Source organism: Ooceraea biroi, chromosome 2, assembly GCF_003672135.1.
Source record: "Ooceraea biroi isolate clonal line C1 chromosome 2, Obir_v5.4, whole genome shotgun sequence".
Classification (NCBI taxonomy): Eukaryota; Metazoa; Arthropoda; class Insecta; order Hymenoptera; family Formicidae; genus Ooceraea; species Ooceraea biroi.
This window is the reverse complement of record NC_039507.1, coordinates 16,945,870-16,963,620: the sequence shown is the minus strand read 5'-3', so window position 1 is coordinate 16,963,620 and position 17,751 is coordinate 16,945,870. Positions and strand designations below refer to the sequence as shown.

The following is a 17,751-nucleotide window of genomic DNA, read 5'->3' as shown; positions in this document are numbered from 1 at the left end:
TCAGTTTTTTGGCACACAATTTCTTTTTTGTTTATGACTATATTCAGGCTATTTTATTATTAACAAATTATTAGCAGATATGTAATTATGCAAATTCTCTTATATACATAGACATAGGAAATATCAGGAATTTCCTATGTCTATGCTTATATAGAGATTACAATTGAAGAAAAATTAGGTGAATAAAAATTTAAAAGTCGTTGAAAATATACAAACAACGATGCTCTCTTATATATACAGATACATACATATTTGTATCCTTTCACGTCTATCACGCGAAGAAATATGCATATATAAATATTAATATAAATTACCTTTATATAACAATTCGTTTTAATTACGATCGTTATTGTATAGTTTTACAAACAGTACATAAAGCTATTTGATATAACTTTTTTAATTTCATTAATCATTAACATTTTTATTAGAGCGTTAGGGAAAAAATTGTCTGAATAATTTATGGTGGTTGGATACGATCTCTTAATTCCTTCAGATATTTAATCTGTGCAACGGCTTAAAATAGCCGTTTCCAGAGGAGCCCAAATGCTCCGGCCAACTCTGCTGCAGTGCAATATTCCTGCAAGTTTGATTAGGTAACATGTCCTCGGGACACACGCATTCCAGCTTCATTCTGTATATTGTCATTTGACCAAGTGCGATCTTAGTATTTTCCCTGTCCATTGATTCCTGGTACAGCCTGTAATTGACACCCCGCTCGGACAAGCACTCGCTGATAATATCGTCGTCCTTTTTATACCGGGCTTTATTTTCCGACGCAGCCTTCTTTCTCTGAATACACTCGAGATCCGTCTGCGACAAGACGAGAGATACCTCGGACGATGGTAGCCAGAACGTCGAGAACACCAAGTCTATCGCGGTCTTGTCCTTCGACTCGGCGATAGACGGTAACAGGATACCAGTCGGTGGTTGCGTCTGAATGCCGCTGATGTCGCTCGACCGACCGCCAGTTTCAGACTTCCGTTTTATCCTCCGCTTCTGCCGTGTCCTAGAGTTTTTCTCTATTGTCGATGACGACATCAACGTCTGCTTCTTCTTGCTGATCCTGCCCTTGTCCTGATTTTTCAACGATTCTCGCTTGAACACTTTTTCTATACTGGCATCGTCCTCCGCGTCTTGGACGATGTTGGGAAAGCTGTGCTTGTACATCTGTCTCCGCTGCGTCACACCTACGGGTTCATCGGCACTGGTGACTGTATCTTGACGGCCGTTAATTATTTGGTTTTCCGTAACGCCTAACACTTCGGTGCGTTCAGACGCATCCGACGTACTCTGCATCGTGGTATTTTTTTCCATGTTCCATTCGCTCGATAAGGTTGGCGTGATCTCTCCCGGGAACTTGAGAGTCGATGCCGCCGACACGTTCGTATCAGCTGTACTTACCGTGCCATTTTCATCAATTTCTCTCCATCCGTTTGCAATAGTAATATTCTTATTCGGCTGCAAATTACGTCGCGTCGGCTCGGACGACGTGAAAAATGAATGACCAACTGTTTTGGACGTTTGGGCGTCCCCGCGAGAAGATCCGGTCGGATAGGAAGCCCTAGCTTCGCCGGCACTTCTGCGTTCGCGCGCCTCAGCCTGCGCGTAATCATTCTGTTCTCCATCCTCGGTATTACCGTCCTCGCTTCCGTATAGGCCATCGTATTCCTTCTCCGACTGAACGTTATCGCTCGCCCACTTATTGTCGTGCTTCCAGGCCGGGTCCACCACGTCCACGGCATCGTCCTCGGGGTTGTGACTCTTCTTGTGACTCTTGAACTCGTCAAAGTTATCATATACCGCGTCCGAGTCGTATTTCCCGACGTCCGCGAGAATATTGTTGCCCTTGTGCTTGAACACGCTGTCCGTCCGATGATTTTTCTGGACGCGCGGCGACCTCTCGGACACGAGCGGCATGTCCGCGTACGTGTCCACGATCTCGAAGCGCGGGTGGGCGTCGAGATACTTCTCCGCTTCCTTTCGCGGGTCGATCGAATTGTTGAACTCCACCGCCCTCCAGTCCTCCGAGAAGTACAACGACACTCCGGGCGGGCCGACGTGCTGGCTCAGAGCCAGCAGTCTCGTCGTGAGCGTCGAGTTGAATCGCAGCCTGCAGAGGTCCGCGCGCGTTTGCGACACGAGGCTCTGGCCCTTCAGGAACTGATACTTCTCCTTCACCCCCTCGTAGTTCAAGCAGTCGGCGGACCAGTGGAGGAACCAGTCGTTGCCGAAACCGTCCACCGTGACCGACAACCCGGACATCTGCCTGCTCGAGCTGTCCTCCATCGGCCTCTCGAGCAACGGCTGCCCGTTGCGACCGTCCACGACCGTGGCTACGGTGTAGTAGTACGTCGGAAAGCCGGCGCCTATCTGATACTTCACCAGGAAGTCCGGTACGTCGTCGTCGTTGTAGTAGCCGGGAACGGGAATGCTAATTATTTCCGAGTTCGGGACCGTGTAGTTCCAGATGGGCTCGAACGTCGACCCATCGTACGCGACGATCGTCGAGTTGAACATCGCCGCGACGATGTCTTCGATCCCGTCTGACGTGATGTCGAGCAGAATCGGCGGTAGGAGCGCGCCTTTCCCCGTGTTGTGATAGAGCTTTCGCAATTGCTGTAACAAAAATCATCAAAGCGTTGATAATGCACGCGGTCATTCCATCAAAATTCCATACGAACGCTGAACACGTACCAGATCGCCGTAAAATATGTTGGCTTGGGAGACGATGTACAACCCCCCGGCCTCTTGCTGACTACTCGTCGCTAGAATAAATATATTCTCCCCGTCAGGGTGCACCATAATTTGTGGCGCTATGAACAGCTGCTCCGAGTATGGTAGACTGACGCTGCGTATGACGTCTCCGTGCTGCCCCGATATCACGAGCACTTTGCTCTCTCGGACATCGTTCGACTGCACGGCGTACGCGGCTATTACGTCGCTGACGCCGTCCCCGTCGACGTCCGGCATGAATCTCGCGTCGTAGACGTCCAAGAGCCTTCGCTGCTCCGAGGTTGGGTTCTGAATCGGTATTTCCCATATGCTGGAACCATTGTGGCCGTAGACGGCTTGCAGTATCCCACCGCGCCCAGATATCACGCAATCCTTGATCCTGTCGTTCGTCAAGTCCTCGTTGCAGTCGACGGAGAAGACCGCGTGGGCCGTCCAGTGTGTCCAGATGGTGTCGCCCGTTTTACCGTTCAGCGCCAGCACGCCGCCCAGACAGGGCGTCTGACTGCCAAAGTATATGGTGCATATGTATTCCGGGGCGTCCATCGTGTCCAAGCCTGGATTCGGAAATCAACAAATATGAAATTTATTAATTCTAGATTTATAAATTAAAAACTATTACGTTAATTGAATCGTTCACGTATATAATAAAATAAGCGATTATTCACCTTGCACGTCGCAAAAAACATCATGTAACTGTGAAACCAAAATCTGTAAAAGAGGCAAACAAAATAAAAGTAGCGAATCACACGTAATGTATCGCAACGTAACACATAAAGGTGAGAAATTAATTTCAATTGGATACAATTAAAGAAGCGAAAATATATGAAAATAATACATCAACAGCAAAAAATATTAACATTGTATCTTTTGATTTTATTACCTGTACTGAATCCCACAATGATGTCCTCGACCCCATCCGAATTAACGTCGTTGCTCCTGAGAGGAGCTTCGGAAGTTAATTTCGGCAATGTTCTGGTCCACAGCACCTTTGAGGCGAGCGACGTGCATGGAACGACCTCCGACGACTTGTTTACCGAGTCCTTCAGCTCATGCGACAGCCAGTTTTTCAGTATAGTCAACGGCATTGGAAATATATTTACAGTGAATATACAAAGTACGATTAAGCCTAACACCACAGCTAGTGCCGCGATCCCGTAGCACAGTGGCACGAGAAGGGCTCTATATGGGAACTTGTGAGTCTGGAAGCTGCAGGATTTTTTGCATTTCCTACGAGGCGCCATGAGAGGCCGCTTAACTCCGCCGTCGTCGTCCAACTTCAATCCGTTCCTCCCGTCCCTGATGAACACCTCATCGTCGATGTCGGTGAGATCGTCGTCATCGATGCTGTCTCTCACTGCCAATTTCGGTAGAGTTGGGTATACCGCTGACATGTTACTTGTGCAGCTACAAAGTTAAAGGATTTACTGACAATATAAGTGACATGCAACAATACAATAATGATATATGACAATAGTTTTAATAGTTACAAGCGTTGCTAATTATTTTTGGGTGTACAATTGTACACGCGTGTAGATTCGAGTGCAACAAAAATTTTTCCGATAAAATTATTTTTAATCCGGACGCGTACATTGTTTCGATCGGTTTTTAAATAAATGTCACAATATTCGCGACACTTACCAATCAGTAAAATGTTGTACAAATAAAATGACCAAAACACCAGCAATCTATATTTACGCAGATAAGTATCCTCTCAATTTTCTAGTTACCATGGTTACCACCAGTTAACACGTCCCTATTTAGTAACTTTTCACTGGAGACGACGTCGATTATTCATTTTGAAACATTTGGAGCGTCAAGTGGACCACAGCCAAGTTTCGTAGTAAAGTCTACTATATATTTTATTGTCTATGACTGTTGGCCACCGCTCCGGAATTATGTTTGTCGGTTGGTGGTGATTCACGCTGGTTGGTGGATAGCGTCGTGCTCGGTGCCGGTGAAGTGTTGGTTAAAGTTGTACGGTAAAATGTCGCTCGTTAGGATGGATCCCGTACTTTGTATCGTCTACGTCGCGCTGTTGTCCGCGTACGCGAGCGCGAGCACGCAGCAACCGGCGAAGGACAGCTTGGTGGTGCAGCTCAACGAGGACAACTGGGATCTCATGCTCACGGGAGAGTGGATGGTCGAGTTGTAAGTCTCGCCGACGTAGGTGCCGACGTAGTCATAATTGATGGCGTGTCAAGAGCACCGTCCAAATTTTCGCTCCTCCCCGCGAGAATTTTACTTCTTATGGGAAACGTAAAATACAAATTGCGCAGTCAATCTTTTGTTTAATTTTGAGCACGATGCGTTTTGTATTTTGTGAGCGGTAGCGCTGCGAAGGAAACTTTGTTTTTAAATATTTAAATGTTCAAAGGTATATTAAACTGTTTGTTTATTTAATAATAATAAATAGACTGACGAATTATATACGTGAGCGTATTTATAAGAATTTATTATGTTGCAATATTTATCAGTTATGCGCCATGGTGTCCTGCTTGCAAGGCGCTGGAACCGATTTGGGCTTACCTTGCACTATCTAAGGAAGAGCTTAATATTAACGTGGGAAGGATAGACGTGACAGATTCTCCGGGTCTTAGTGGCAGATTTATGGTCACGGCCTTGCCAACGATATATCAGTAAGTTTGTTAAAGCAAAAGTTTTAAATTTGATTTAATTACTTTTAAATCTTATTGCTATTGTTTTTATTTTTATTTTATTAATATAATTATTATATGTTATTTTATAAATTATTTGAATGTAATTTACAAAGTAATACACACACAGAAAATAGAAAGTAGAAATTATTTAATTTTGTGATTGTAAATTTTACAATATATTTTTGTTTTACAATCTTTCTATTCTCCAGTGTAAACAATGGAGTGTTCAGGCAGTATAGGAGCCCAAGGGAGGAAGCCTCATTGATCGACTTTGTATCGAGCAGGCGGTGGACAAAAGTAGATCCAATACCTGGTTGGAAAAGCCCAACTTCCTTCCACATGTCAATTTTAAGTCAATTCTTCAAATTATCTCAAATATTGCGAGTAAGTATATTATTATGTATGTATTATAATTTGTACGTTATACTTTTTAACAGATTTGATATATTTCTTACTGCATACAAAGCAGGATAAGACTGATAAAGAAAAATTCAAACTGTTGTCTCCTATTTTTCAGAGTATTCATAACAAACTTTTGGAGGACATTGGATTACCTACGTGGGGTAGCTACTTGATTTTCGCCGTTGGAACAATTATCCTAGGTGCAATATTGGGACTGGTAAGTAACGTGTGTTTTCTATGCGACGTGAAATATTTCTATGACTGCCAAACGGAAGATTAATTATTATTACAATCGTTTACAGGTTATTGTTTGCTTGATCGACTTCATCTATCCACCGAAACCGACGCACCTCCACGAGAAGAAGAAGCAGGAGAAGAATTCCGAGGAGGACGAAATCGCGGAAAACGTTGGGGACGATCTGGTGGATGAGGAGGAGTCCGAGGTGGAGGATCCTGAGGCGGAGGAAGCGGAAGCGAAGGAATCGGAGGCGAAACAACAGCAGGCCGAGGCGAAGCAGCCCGGAGTGAAGGAGTCCGAAGCAAGTGAGAAGGATAAAGATACTAAAGCCGACCCCAACAGCCCCAGTGTTCGCAAGCGTAAGCCACGCAAGGCTGATTAGAGATATTATTAATTATTAATATTGTTTAATGTAAATATTCAACAAATATGGATCACGCAGTTTACGCGATTAAAACTACTTTAGCGATATATTCCCGAAATCATTCCTGCGCATTGAAACGCGACACGTAATATGACAGCGACATCGTTATATTATACTCCGGAACGCCTAGATGATCGGTGTAGATAGTTCAAAGAAACAAAGCGTGTTTGCCGAATTTTTGTGTCTCCAAAATTTAGATAAAACTTCCTTTAATTCTTCATTACTGTCTGTTAACGTTTTATTGGATCACGAGTACATTTTTTGGATATCCTATTATCATTCACTGAAATTTTATCGTATTATATAGTGAATAATATGATTATTCACTGAAGTCTTATAGGCATTCTCTGGAAGTCTGTGTCGAATATTCTCAGGACTTAATTCTCTCGTTGATACAAAATACGGAAAAATACGGAAAATACATTATATAACATTTACAGATTATTCTGTGTACAATGTATTATATAACGTGAAAATTTTACATTCTGTAAAAATTGTAAGGTCAATGTGCGTTTAATAGACTCGATTAACAACCTTCTTTTTTTTCTTATGTAATAAGAATAATAAAATGTGTGCTTCTGAATTCCTCAAACTAACTAAAGAAATCTTTGGTAAGGCACTCGCCTTTTGCGAGCGCTTTTCACTGGACGGTCAAATTTCTAAGCTAACGAGCTATTTATCTCGATCGAGATATTTATATGAGCTTTCTTTCCACACGATTTTTTAACACGAGGAATTCCACGAATATTAAATATAATTCGTTTTAGAACTTTGATACCTCTTTCTTATGTAGTGATGAAAGAAAGAAGAAACGTTAAGTGACTTATGCGTGTCTGTGGTAACGATATGTTGAGAGTAAAGTATCTAATCTTTACCAATTGAGAAGGGAAAATAAATAGCTTCCTTTAAAGATAGAAAATATAAGATCATTTATATGAAACTATTTATTATATATATATATATATATATAGTTGATATATGAAAATATTATTAATTACTTTATATTTACAAGTTTTCTGCTGATACCTTTTTATGTAATTTCATTTCGAAGTAATGAAGAATCGAGTAAAGCCTTAATTCCCAAGAATAACCATCGATTGCTTTTATAACATTATATCTTAGTTTAAATATGTAAAATTATAATATTTTGCAATTATAGTCATTTAAGATAATACTCACGCATTTTTTTATTTATGTAAAAAAGAATTCTAAGCCTTTTCTTAAGTAATCGATATTTGATAGTCAGCGGATGTTGCAGCAATACTAATGTAATATATATTAATAGCTCACGCTCATTGTTCAATAATCAGCAATTGAAAGCAATAATTATCGGATGATCATCTTTTTTTTCTTCTTTTTTTCTATGTTCTTCATATAATTTTCATATCGCGATCAATCGGATTATATATTTCCTCAATAAACAGCGAAACTCTTTTTGTACTCAATAATATACGAAACAAATAGTTAACATACTTGATACACAAACTATATTGTGTAATACTATTTTTTTTTTAGATAAATTGTGTTCTGTATAAACGCCTATTACTTAGTTTGCTACAATAATTGATATTACTTTCGCTGATTTTTATATAATTTTGTAGAAGAAGGATATAACTATATATAATAATGTTTTTGCAAAGATTTATTGTATATTTATTTATTCTTATTAAATTTATTCTTTTTTCTTATTTATTCTTATTTATTCTTATTAAAACGCATGTATGCTATTTAAAATGTGTAAATACCAAACTTTTGACCATAAAAAATGAATTTCTGGCTATATCGAAAAACTGTTCTTTTTATTTATGTTTTTTCTTAATCTTCATCTATATTTTAAATGTCCAATTACTATTATGTCTTCCACATTTCACAATGTGAATAATCTGTGGAATAGAATTTCCAAGATAAATAATATTTATATCTTTTTGTAATAATTTCTTATTTAATAATTTAATTTATATTTGTAACTTGATATTTCTCTATTTATATATTTTATTTGATATTTGATACATATTTAGACTCACATTTCCTGGTAAACAATGATGTAATTCATACAAGAAACAAGTGATGTGATGGTAACGAAATAAGTTGTGTAATATTGATTGCCTAATAAACTTTTAATAAATGATGAATTACAGCTCCAATTTTATCTAATCATCCAAAAAAATATTAAAACAATTTAATAGATCAATAATTAAAAACAACTGGCACTTTAATGTAAGAAACTGTAAATCTGATTCTGCAAATATAATATTTTCTTTAATTAAAAAATATTTAAATATTTAATCTCTTTCCTATTTACAGAAAATATTCTGCAAAATTTAATAAAGTCTTTTACGTTTTATTAATTTGAGGATATAGTATTCATATTATTTCTCATTATTCAAAATAATTAAAACTTTAATTGATATCAACAATCTTATTTTATTCTACGTTTTTTTATTAGTTACGGAGAAAGATTAAATATATCATGAAACTGAAAATGCCTCTAATTCATCTTGGAATCATCTTGTTTGAAAATAAAAAGTTTTTTGAAACGCCAATTTGTCAACTCGATTGCTAGCATAAAATAATACTAGCTATTTCTCGCTATTTCTACAGCTTGTAGGTTATCATATATTAGTTCCCAAAATCCGAGTCAAAATACGGGTTTCTCCTGTATTCGATCGAAAAACGAGGTGGCACGACTCAACGGTGGGTCAGACAACGTTTGCTGGACAAGGTTCGACAGGATTTGGCAATTTTCGAAGATCCGAGGTGTTCAGTAAAATCCAGCAAAATCTTGCAAGACACAAATTAAAGATAGGCTCTAAACGCTGTGGAAAAAGAGAGAAAATAAAAGAAAGCAAATTTTTCACTATTGCTTTTCAGTATTAGATGAGCAGATAAATTCGATGCTCTTCCTGAAAAAATCGAGCCTTTACTTTTTTTCTTTCGAGAGGAGATTCATCAGCTGTTCGATGCACGGAGAAAAGTATTAGAAAATGATGGCGAAATGATGATTTCAAAGATTGATAAATTCGTTCGTTTATTATTCTTCTTAATAATAAATAAATAAATAATTCTTTCAATAAAGATTTATTTTCTTCAAAAAGAGCACCGAATTAATTTGCGCGCCAAGTGCCTAATATTATTCTTGTGTCGTGCATGCGCACATCCTTTACTCACGTAGCGTGGTGTTGGAAGACAGCTACACCGTACGTTAGTATGTGTTTTGCATTTTCAACGCTCGTTTCGTCCCGTAGAGTCGGCTAGTGTCAAATATATTTTTCACCCCGTACCCTGTACCCGGTTCGAGTCGCATAGTTCCCATCAACCGGAGTGCGTTTTTCCTTTCCAACTTGCACATGTGACCGCAATCGGCTCGAGCGCGAGCGAAGCACCAGCTCCGAGGCAGCGTCCCACTGGCGTCTGCGATCCGTTAACATGTCCGCTCTCCAGAAGTCAATTTTGAAATCCAGATTACCGCCATCAGCCGTCAATTTGTCGGCGTTAAATTCCAGGTTCGTGCACCAGCCTCGGGCACCGCGTTCGAGCGAGCTCCAGGATCGATCGTCGGCCGAACGGTCGAGCGATCGTCTCGCTTCAGTCACCGTGAGCATTATTTTTTTTTTCAAGGATCAGCAAGTCGAGGGGGCCCCAGCGGAAGAGAGATTACGACCCGGTCCAGTGGAATCCGTATTTTGACCACTCCAAGGACGTGCTGGTGGGACAAAACACTTTTCACGTTTATATCAAGGGCAGCGAAGGGCCGCTGCTGGTCCTGCTGCACGGTGGTGGTTACAGCGGCTTAACATGGGCAGAGCTCACGGTAGGTGTAAGGGGCACCGATGGCACTCTGGAGGGATTTAATTGACATTGTGAATTTTAGAAATCGATCATGACAATGGTACTGTGCAGAGTCATGGCTATTGATCTTAGAGGCCATGGGGATACCCATACCACGGATGACGAGGATCTGTCTGCAGATACTCTAGCATCGTGAGTGGAATTTATTGTATTTAGTGCTGACAACTAAAAAAAATACAAGTCATATAAAATTAAGAAATATTTAATAAATCATGGCATTTCCATTTTGCAAACAGGGATGTTGCGGCAGTTATAGACGAAGTTGCACATGATACTCCGATAATTCTTGTCGGTCACAGTATGGGTGGAGCGGTAGCTGTGAGGGCAGCTCCCCTGATACCGAATTTGTATGGATTGGGAGTTATAGATGTTGTAGAAGGCACGGCAATGGATGCGTTAGCTTCGATGCAAAGTTTCCTGAGATCTCGACCGTCTAGTTTCGGTACCATATCTCAGGCTATAGAATGGTGGTAGGTATTAATTATTTTTTAAATAGTGAGGGGTGTCATGAATTATGGTGACAAAGATATAACTTTTAAATTTGTGGAAATTAATTTCGTTGTTGACTGACATTTAATATACTTTTAAGCAAAATAAATTTTATTATTACAATTAATTAATAAAATTGACTAATTAAATGGTTTCAGTGTTCGTAGTGGACAAATACGTAATATACAATCGGCGAAGGTCTCGGTGCCCGGGCAGATAAAGAAGTTAGTGAGTTCTTAAGGATTATTTAAGGTCTTTACTGTAATACCTCGTATTGGGATTGAAATAAATCGAGTCATGCAACACACGTGCCATTTCAGCATTGAAACTAGCAAATTAGCGACTCATGATATTGACTCATTGCCAGCGCAACACAACGCGTGTGACCCTAATCCAGAACCGGTTATACCGCGGGATGACATTATCCAAGAGGAAGAATCGTCCAGCATGCCGCCGCCACCTGCGTCTTCCACTGTTTCTACTAATAGGAAATACGTCTGGAGGATAGATTTGGCAAAGACCGAGCAACATTGGTTCGGCTGGTTTAAAGGATTGTCGACGGCGTTCTTGAATGTTCCGGTACCGAAAATGTTGTTGCTGGCGGGGGTGGACAGACTAGATCGCGAACTCACTGTAGGACAGATGCAAGGTACGCGATTTTTGAGCTGGCTAATATTTAATTATTTTTCATTATTTTTAATTATTTTGAAAACAGGTAAATTCCAAATGCAAGTATTGCCCGCTTGCGGGCACGCTGTTCACGAAGATGTCCCGGATAAAGTAGCGGAGGCTATTGCCACGTTCATGGTCAGACACAAGTTTGCAGAGCCAGCATCAGATTTTCCACGGTATTTTTTATTAATTCTTTTTGCACTATTTTTCAAGCTTCTCAGTGTTTCTGAGAGACTTTCGGAACGATAAACTAGACGCTTCCATTCCCGATTTTTATAATTATTTGTTTAACTTTTATTATTTAAAAAAATTTAATATTATATATGACTGTTCCAGGACTTTCCCAGCTTGTTAAGGAAAGATTAAAGAAAATGTCATGTAATGTAAACTTAATTGAACAACGTGAGGGGTTTTCTTAATTAGCCAGTACGATTATTTTATTTATTTCAAGGATTATAATCACCAAATATATATATCATACATGTGTAAATAAAAACACTTATCGTGCTGAGAAAAATAAATTTGTTCTTACATATGTACATTTGTCCAAATTTAAGCTTGATTTACAATTTCGAATAATTCGATGAGATTAACGGACGATGATATCAAGAATTATCTGTACTTATTTTTTTAATACAACATTTATTTATAGCAAAACTGGATCCATGAATATCTCAGGAAAAAATTTCGAGAATTCATTAAGGAAAAGTTCATTTTCACGTAGAAACAATATCCGTACATATTTAGATCTTATCCTCCTTACTGACTCTCCGATATGAAATTCTTACATCGACATACAGATCACGATTAGATAAATATGAATTACCACAACCACATTGTCACGCAAAATCATTCGTTCGCGGGGAAGAATTATAAAATCGCGGTGTTATGTACAAATTTGCAGATAAACGCCGAGGAATACAACGTTCGATCACTGCAATTGGAATTTTCTCGATGATATCGACATGAAAATATGTGAAAAAAATTCTATAAAGATTCCTACGTGCTAAGAATGCTAGAGAGAAAATTAATACCTATTCACGAGCGAAATTATCTAAAAGTTTCACCGAAATAATAATCACATTGCAAGGAATTTAACGCGTGCGTGCGATATCACAAGAGAGCGGGCCGTGTTACGTTGCCGAGGAACACGTGAATACATGTGTAATGGAATTACGAGTACGAATCGTGTAAAGGTAAGCCCAATGGTGGTCAGTAAAAATGATCTAAGTATTGTTAATCAAGTTTCTGACGACGACGCAGGGTCCCGCGCGGCCAGCTCTAAGCGGAGCAACCTTCGAACGAAAAACAAATTCTATGGTTAACATACATATGTTTCTATTTCAAAGTTTTATTTATATTATATTTATTATTAAATTAAATTAATTATATTTATTATTAAATTTTATACTTACGGGCTCCCATTCGTTGAGATGTGGATCGTACGCCTCCACCAGGGTGAGATATTGCTGGCCGTCGTAGCCTCCCACAGCCATCAGCCGATCTCCTAGCACGCACACACCGACGGCGTCCCGCGGCACGCTCATTGACGCGACCATGGTCCACGTGTCGGTTTTAGGATCGTACCTGTTAGCATCGTCAGGTTGCACATCGTGCGTCACTTGAAAAATCTTCAGACAGATAAATACAACGCAAGTATATAGTAACTTCACCTTTCCACGCAGTCGAATCTGCTGGCGTTGGGATTACTAGCTGGAGCGTCGTGGCCACCGAGCGCGTAGAGGCAACCGTTTATCACGCCCACGCCCACCCCGCCGCGCCTCTTCGACATGGGTGCGCACGGTGTCCACTTGTTAGTATGCGGGTCGTAACATTCTACGGTATTCAGGCAGGAGCTGATGTCTCTCCCTCCTACGGCGTACACTCTGAAACGAACGAAGGGATTACCTGAAAAATCTATCTCGGGCGACGAAGTAAAATTTTGCTGGTTGAACATGTATTAAATACGGTATAAAAGTACATGGTGCAATTATTCATGGGGAACCCACTTGTCATTCAACACAGCCACGCCGACCGTGGACCTCTGTATGGACATGGGGCATATCGAGCTCCACTGACGCGTCGCCGGGTCCCATCTCTCTACCGTGTCGAGGAAGCTCCAGCCGTCGTGGCCACCAACGGCGTACAGGGGTCCATTTAAGACCGCCACTCCCAGTCCGTGACGGTGGACGTTCATCGGTGGCAAGGTGCTCCAAGTGAGAGTCGACAGGTCGAAGCACTCCACGGTGTTGAGCGTCTTCAAGCCGTCCCTGCCGCCCGCGACGATCAATTTCTTATCGACTATAACCGCGCCGAATTGCAGCCTCCTGCCGCTCATGGTGGCCAAAGACTTCCACGCGTTGTCGCGTAACGAGAACGCGTCTATGGACGTCGCACCTGCGAAGTTATGTCGAGTTAGTCACCTTGAAAAAAATTGAAAGTAGTGTCTGTCTTAATCGCGGTCTCGTGATCGATATGTTGATATCTTCCTACGTAAATTACCTTTGTTGGCGTCCATCCCCCCGACAGCTAACAACGTGCCCACGGTAGCTTTCCTCGGCTTTGTCCTTCCTGATTGAAGCAGGGGTCTTCGCTCGGGCAGCAAGTGGTACTTCAACGCTTCCATCACTAACTCCTGCGCCACTCTTTGGTCCCTGAACATCTCGTTGCTCTCGATATTGTCAGCTATAAACTGTTCCCATTTGTTAGCTCATCGAGTATATCATAGGCCGTCTCCTCGAGCGAATTAAATGACTGATGTACTCACTGCGGGTGACAGTAGCGGTAATTTGACTAGACCTAACAGCTTGCTGGCGTCTTTGCTTCTATTTTCTGGATCGTGTTCCAACCAGGTCATGAGAGCCTGAAGACAGGAAACAACCGTGACAACGTTAGCTCCATTATTGTAGTAGACGTTGCACACGAGCAAATATTTATTTATTCAAAAATTAAAAATACATTTATGATTAAAAATATGATAAGTGTATATAATTCGTAGCTGATCCTACATGGAAGATCGTCTCTTCCGAGGGAACATTAAGATCTTCGGACTCGAGCAGTTTGGCAACTTCGTTGGCAGAGAGAAGCAGGAATTCTTGGTTTCTCGTAACTTCCATGAAATGTTTCGTCGTATATGCGTGCGCGTGTTCAAACAGTTCTGTGCAACCCTGTGTGTCAGCGAACATCCGTATGCCCAGGCAGTTACTTGGGTGAAGCTGCTTGACGAGGAACTGGCAGCATGCTTTGATCACCGGATTCAATTGCAGCAGACACGCCGTCGCGAGAAGGGTCTCGACGCTGTCTTCCTGCAGTTCTATGCAGCCTGAGTGTACACAGAAGGGACAAATATTATTATAATAATTATTATAACAGAAACAGTATGAGCGCGAAGAAGAAACTACCTTGAAAAGTAATCCAAAATATTTTTTTAGGACACATCCTCTTTGTCATGAATCACAAATTTACCTGTATAGCAGTAAAGAACCAAGGCCCACAACGCGTCCCCGTCTATATTCATTAATTCTATCTCATTTTGTGCCGACTCTCGTAAGGAACTCGTGAACATGGCAGCGAAATACTCCGAACCAGCGCTGAGCACTAGTCGATGAGCCGGGACGCGTCTCTTGCCTAAAAGTAGAGTACAAAAAGTGTACAGTGAATCATCCAAGAGAGAGATCATCGTCTCATGAAGCCTTCAGTATCAATAAAAGGCAATATAAAGCAATAAAAGACAATAAATCAATAAAAGCGCAAGAAAGAGAAGCTGCCAACGAATAATAATGCGCGATCTTCGATTATTTATCAATAGAAAAATTGAGATTTGAATAACGGTGAACACTTTATTAATCGAGATCTCGATTATCCTAAGCGTTAACGTATCAGCCGCTGCCGAGACAAAGCAGCCGCTCACCCGCGATCAACGTCACGTCCGTCAGCTGTTGCTTGTGCAGATAGCTCTCCATGACGCGCAGGCTGTTCTCCGCGTGCTTCGGCGAGATGGACATGCACGACATCATGCTGGAGATGCTGTGCTCGCTGGCATCCTTGTCCAGGCCCAGCGGGAATTCCTGCTCGCCTTTGTTCGCCGCTCTCGCGGGCGAGCTTCCCACCACCTTCGACGATGACGAGGACGAGGACGACGAGGACATGGTTCACCTGTAGCACCAGCAGCAACAACGACAACGATGATGATGATGATGATGATGATGATGATGATGCGATCGGCGCACCAGTGATCGCGGCTCCGAAGGCGTCGATGTAAACAATGGATCGCGCTCAGCGGTGGTCAACGACCATCACTACCTGTCCCACGGGTCAGCGCACTCGGCACTGAGTGCTGCTGCTGGTGCCGGGCGCTCACTCGATTGCATTGAGCTGCACGCTCTCTCGAGCCGCGCGAAACGCCCGTACGTCACATCGGAGGGGTAAACAAAGAGCCGAGCGTGCGTGCACGGCCGCCGGCGTGGTGGCAACGAGAGCCGTAGGAGACTGCACATGGCTGGTCGTCCAGTGCGTACGCTCAATGCTGTATCCCTATCGACTCGCGACGTCTTTCTTGTTCTTGTGCTTGCTGCCTGTCTGTCGCCCTCTCTCTCTCTTACTCTTCCTTTTTCTCCCCGTCGCACCTTCGTGCGCCGCTCCGCGCGCTATTGATGTTTTGCGTTTTGATCTAGAATATACAGGGTGTCCCATGGGAAGTTGCTGAAAGTAAACGATTGGTTCTCTCCTCCATGACTTCAGAAAGGGTCTTACGGTTAACGGTCGTTCATCTGAGTGTCCGCAGTTTTATTCTGGTTGTGGTAGATGCAAGTCCGTGCGCGTCAAAATGAGTAATCTGACGACGGAAGAAAAGATTTATCTTGTCGAGTGCTTCTTTTTCCAGAGGAAAAGTTTATAGCAATGCTTACAGGGGGTTTCGTACTAAATACGGAACACATAAAGTTAAGAGCGAAAACACGCTGAAAAGGTTAGAATTTATTATTTCTTTAAACGTATGCGTTACGTCGCTCCATTTTTTGGCAATAAATCTGCATTAAAATAATGTTTTGTGTTATTTTTATCTGAATTATCGATAATTTTATGCAGTATGGAACTATCCAAGACCGTAGACATGATCTGCCAGGTCCTTCTGTGTCTGTAGCTGCAGAAGAAAACATTGAAGATATTAAGAAGTATTTTGAAGAGAATCCAAATTCTTCCATTCGAAAAGCTGCCCAAGCTCTTGAAATATCCAAAACAACGTTACACAGGATTTTAAAACATTTCCTGAAAATGCATCCCTATAAAAAACATCGCATCAATTGCTAACCAAACGCGCTATGACGAAACGTGTGGAATTCTGCGAGACGATAAATGGAATGTTTGAAGATGGAGAACTTAATGCAAAATTGATAATTTACACGGACGAAGCACATTTCTGGCTAAATGGTTATGTTAATAAACAAAATTATAGATTTTGGGGGTCGGAAAATCCCAACGTTTCCCTGGCTAAACCTTTACATCCACAAAAAATAACAGCATGGGCTGCGATCTCGGTAAAAGGAATTTATCTGCAATTCTTCGAATCAACAGTCACTGGTGAAAGTTACAAGCAACTTCTCGAAACACAATTCTTCCCTCATGCAAAAAAAGAGGCCTGGTCAGAGGATTTCATTTCATGCAGGATGGAGCGACACCACATCGAACCCAGGAGGTCTTCGAAACAATCCATAAAGTTTATGGCAATCGAGTCATCGGTCTGGGATACCCCAAAGCCCAGGGGGGGCTAGAATGGCCGCTGTACTCACCGGATTTAAATCCAGGTGACTTCTTTCTTTGGGGATACATTAAGGACCATTGTTATGCCGGAAATGCAGAAACAGTGTCAGATTTAGTAGTAGCTATTAAAAAGGTCGTCAGCAACATTAAAGACGACATGTTAGAAAAAGTTTTCACAAGTTTTCGTAAAAGAATTGATTTTTGTACAAATTCAGATGGTGCACACTTTGAAAATATTTATCATTAGCTTACTTGATTATTAGCATATTTTTCATTAATAAAATAAACTGATATACAAACATTTTGCTAAATTTTATTTATACCCATTAAAAACTGCAGACTTTCCTCCTTCCAACGCAATTTTTGTTTTTTCAATAACTGCATACGTTTAAAAATGACAGCTGATTAGTTTCAGCAACTTCCCATGGGACACCCTGTATATACATATATATTGGAGACAATAACGTCGTTTATTCAATGGGCGTCACGAGTGCGTTGATTGACGTGCCGGAGTATAAAATTCAATCGCG

General features: G+C 41.3%; 4 protein-coding genes across 6 annotated transcripts; 2 read left to right on the top strand and 2 right to left on the bottom strand.

Moving 5' to 3' along the window:
* Positions 1–30: 30 nt before the first annotated feature.
* Positions 31–4,500, bottom strand: LOC105278145. 3 transcript variants are annotated; one of them, XM_011336995.2, is made up of 4 exons: positions 4,372–4,500; positions 3,614–4,137; positions 2,695–3,287; positions 31–2,616 (listed from the first exon to the last, which is right to left on the bottom strand). In XM_011336995.2, exons 2-4 carry the CDS (start codon positions 4,122–4,124, stop codon positions 490–492), a joined length of 3,231 nt encoding a protein of 1,076 aa, XP_011335297.2. In that variant the 5' UTR covers positions 4,125–4,137; positions 4,372–4,500; the 3' UTR covers positions 31–489. The 3 variants fall into 3 exon arrangements, with proteins under 3 accessions (XP_011335297.2, XP_011335298.2, XP_011335299.1); XM_011336996.3 differs by lacking the exon at positions 4,372–4,500 and adding an exon at positions 4,221–4,317; XM_011336997.3 differs by lacking the exon at positions 4,372–4,500 and adding an exon at positions 3,399–3,441 and having other exon boundaries at positions 3,614–3,792.
* Positions 4,501–4,619: 119 nt separating this feature from the next.
* Positions 4,620–7,627, top strand: LOC105278144 (thioredoxin-related transmembrane protein 1). The gene is made up of 5 exons (XM_011336994.3): positions 4,620–4,881; positions 5,208–5,369; positions 5,600–5,774; positions 5,908–6,009; positions 6,095–7,627. Exons 1-5 carry the CDS (start codon positions 4,718–4,720, stop codon positions 6,410–6,412), a joined length of 921 nt encoding a protein of 306 aa, XP_011335296.2. The 5' UTR covers positions 4,620–4,717; the 3' UTR covers positions 6,413–7,627.
* Positions 7,628–9,880: 2,253 nt separating this feature from the next.
* On the top strand, positions 9,881–12,010 carry LOC105278142 (protein phosphatase methylesterase 1). Its single transcript, XM_011336992.3, has 8 exons — positions 9,881–9,957; positions 10,073–10,265; positions 10,326–10,435; positions 10,540–10,773; positions 10,951–11,016; positions 11,113–11,441; positions 11,508–11,640; positions 11,801–12,010. Exons 1-8 carry the CDS (start codon positions 9,881–9,883, stop codon positions 11,817–11,819), a joined length of 1,161 nt encoding a protein of 386 aa, XP_011335294.1. The 3' UTR covers positions 11,820–12,010.
* A 79-nt stretch (positions 12,011–12,089) lies between these two features.
* LOC105278143 (kelch-like protein 5) lies at positions 12,090–16,049 on the bottom strand. The gene is made up of 9 exons (XM_011336993.3): positions 15,375–16,049; positions 14,930–15,091; positions 14,473–14,786; positions 14,232–14,327; positions 13,967–14,156; positions 13,474–13,861; positions 13,138–13,350; positions 12,880–13,051; positions 12,090–12,759 (listed from the first exon to the last, which is right to left on the bottom strand). The coding sequence occupies exons 1-9, from the start codon at positions 15,610–15,612 to the stop codon at positions 12,691–12,693; spliced, it is 1,842 nt and encodes a 613-aa protein (XP_011335295.1). The 5' UTR covers positions 15,613–16,049; the 3' UTR covers positions 12,090–12,690.
* Positions 16,050–17,751: the final 1,702 nt, after the last annotated feature.